Raw genomic sequence first — 1,930 nt, forward strand, 5'->3', positions numbered from 1 at the left:
CTGCAGCTGCAAATTCCAGGGCCTGTGCTGGATAAGGTGGTATTGACCATTCATATCCATGGGTTCCACTTGCGTGTATTCAACGAATTACAGATGAAAAATATTTAAAAGAAGTAAAAAATAACAAAATGATAATTAAAATAATACAAATAAAACAATACAGTATAACAACCATTTGCATGGCATTTATATTGTATGGTATTTTAAATAATATAGAGATTAAAGTCCATAGGAGGATGTACACAGGTTATATGGTTATATTCAAATACTGCTCCATTTTATACAAGAGACAGGAATGTACTGGAATTTTGGAATCTAAGAAGGATCCTTGAAAAAGTCCTTCCTGGATATCAAAGAAGGACTGGACTTTGTTTACTCAGCATGCTTTAAGAAAGTATAATAAGTGGCCCTAAAGAAAATTCAAGGGTACTCTCATGGCAATAATTCATTGACTCTAAAGTGAGAAAATGGAAGAGAAAAATAGTAACATTTTGTAATTGAAAGAATTGCACTGATTGTAAAAGCAAATCTAGAAATCTTGATAACACATTTGAAAGTAGTTAATGTCAAGACAGTTAAAGGATTAAAAAGACACTAAGTTTCAACTTTTCATAGATGATACACCAAGAAAAATCACCAAAAGAAAATCTAACTGAATTGAAGGAATTTGTTCTTCTGGGCTTCTCGGAGGTTCCACATCTCCAGTGGGTTTTGTTTGGATTGTTCTTTGTCATCTACATCATCATCTTGTTGGGCAATGGCACCATATTCCTGATAACAAAACTGGACCCTGCTCTCCAGACCCCCATGTATTTTTTCCTGGGTAATTTTTCCTTTTTGGAAATGTGCTATGTCACAGCAACTCTTCCAAGAATGCTCATGGACCTTTGGACTCAGAAAGGACGTATTTCTTTCCTTGCCTGTGCTGTGCAGATGTGTTTTGTTATTATGTTTGGAGGCACAGAGTGTCTCTTGCTGACAGTGATGGCCTATGACCGTTATGTGGCCATTTGCAACCCTTTACACTATTCTCTAGTCATGAACCACAAGGTCTGCACCCTCCTCGTGGCTGGCTCCTGGATCAGTGTAGTTCCAGTCCAGATAGGGCAGACCTTCCAGATTTTCTCTCTGCCATTTTGTGGATTTAACCTAATCAACCACTTCTTCTGTGACATCCCCCCAATACTGAAGTTGGCTTGTGGAGACACCTTTGTGAATGAGATGATGGTCTACCTAGTAGCGCTGTTGCTTGTTTTTACTCCATTTTTGTTGATACTTATCTCCTATGGCAAAATCATCTCCACAATCCTGAAATTGTCATCTGACACAAGTAGAACTAAAGCCTTCTCCACCTGTTCATCTCATCTTTTTGTTGTGGCTGTGTTCTTTGGTTCAGGTATTATTACCTATTTAAGACCCAAGACCCAAGACTCAACAGAAACAGACAAAATGCTTTCTCTTTTCTATACCATTGTGACTCCCTTGTGTAACCCCGTGATATATAGTCTAAGGAACAAGGATGTCCTAATGGCACTGAAAAAATTACTATGTAAATAATATGTTTCATTAGTAACTGGTTATACTTGCAAGAATCAGTTTATTAAATGTCATAAAAAATTTATACTTCATTCAACTTCTTGTCTGTCTAAAGAGTGGTAACTATTTCCAAATTAAAAATTACTTGTACTGGGACTAGTAGTTGGCACAATGATTACGTCTCTGGACTCCCACGTAATCGACCGTTTTACTAATAACAGATACAGTGACTTGAAAGTCACACTAGGTGTATGTGCATGCATGCCCAAAATCCCCCAGAGGAGAATGGAGAAGGATTATGGCATGTTCATACCCCCATGGGTGTAATTTCTCACTTTCTCTCTCTGTTTCTCTCTCTCAGGTGATTACACACACTCGATACAAAAAATAAATA

The 1,930-nt window shown here is 37.4% G+C and overlaps 1 protein-coding gene across 1 annotated transcript; it reads left to right on the top strand.

Moving 5' to 3' along the window:
- The first annotated feature begins 615 nt into the window (after positions 1-615).
- LOC102475133 (olfactory receptor 10AG1) lies at positions 616-1,557 on the top strand. The gene has a single exon (XM_006156285.1). The coding sequence runs from the start codon at positions 616-618 to the stop codon at positions 1,555-1,557; it is 942 nt and encodes a 313-aa protein (XP_006156347.1).
- The last annotated feature ends 373 nt before the right edge of the window (positions 1,558-1,930 follow it).

Source organism: Tupaia chinensis, unplaced genomic scaffold, assembly GCF_000334495.1.
Source record: "Tupaia chinensis unplaced genomic scaffold, TupChi_1.0 Scaffold000486_1, whole genome shotgun sequence".
NCBI lineage: Eukaryota > Metazoa > Chordata > Mammalia > Scandentia > Tupaiidae > Tupaia > Tupaia belangeri.

What these genes read in the sequence shown, in the direction of transcription:
- LOC102475133 (XM_006156285.1), top strand. Translation starts at nt 616, where the DNA reads ATGATACACCAAGAAAAATCACCAAAAGAAAATCTAACTGAATTGAAG.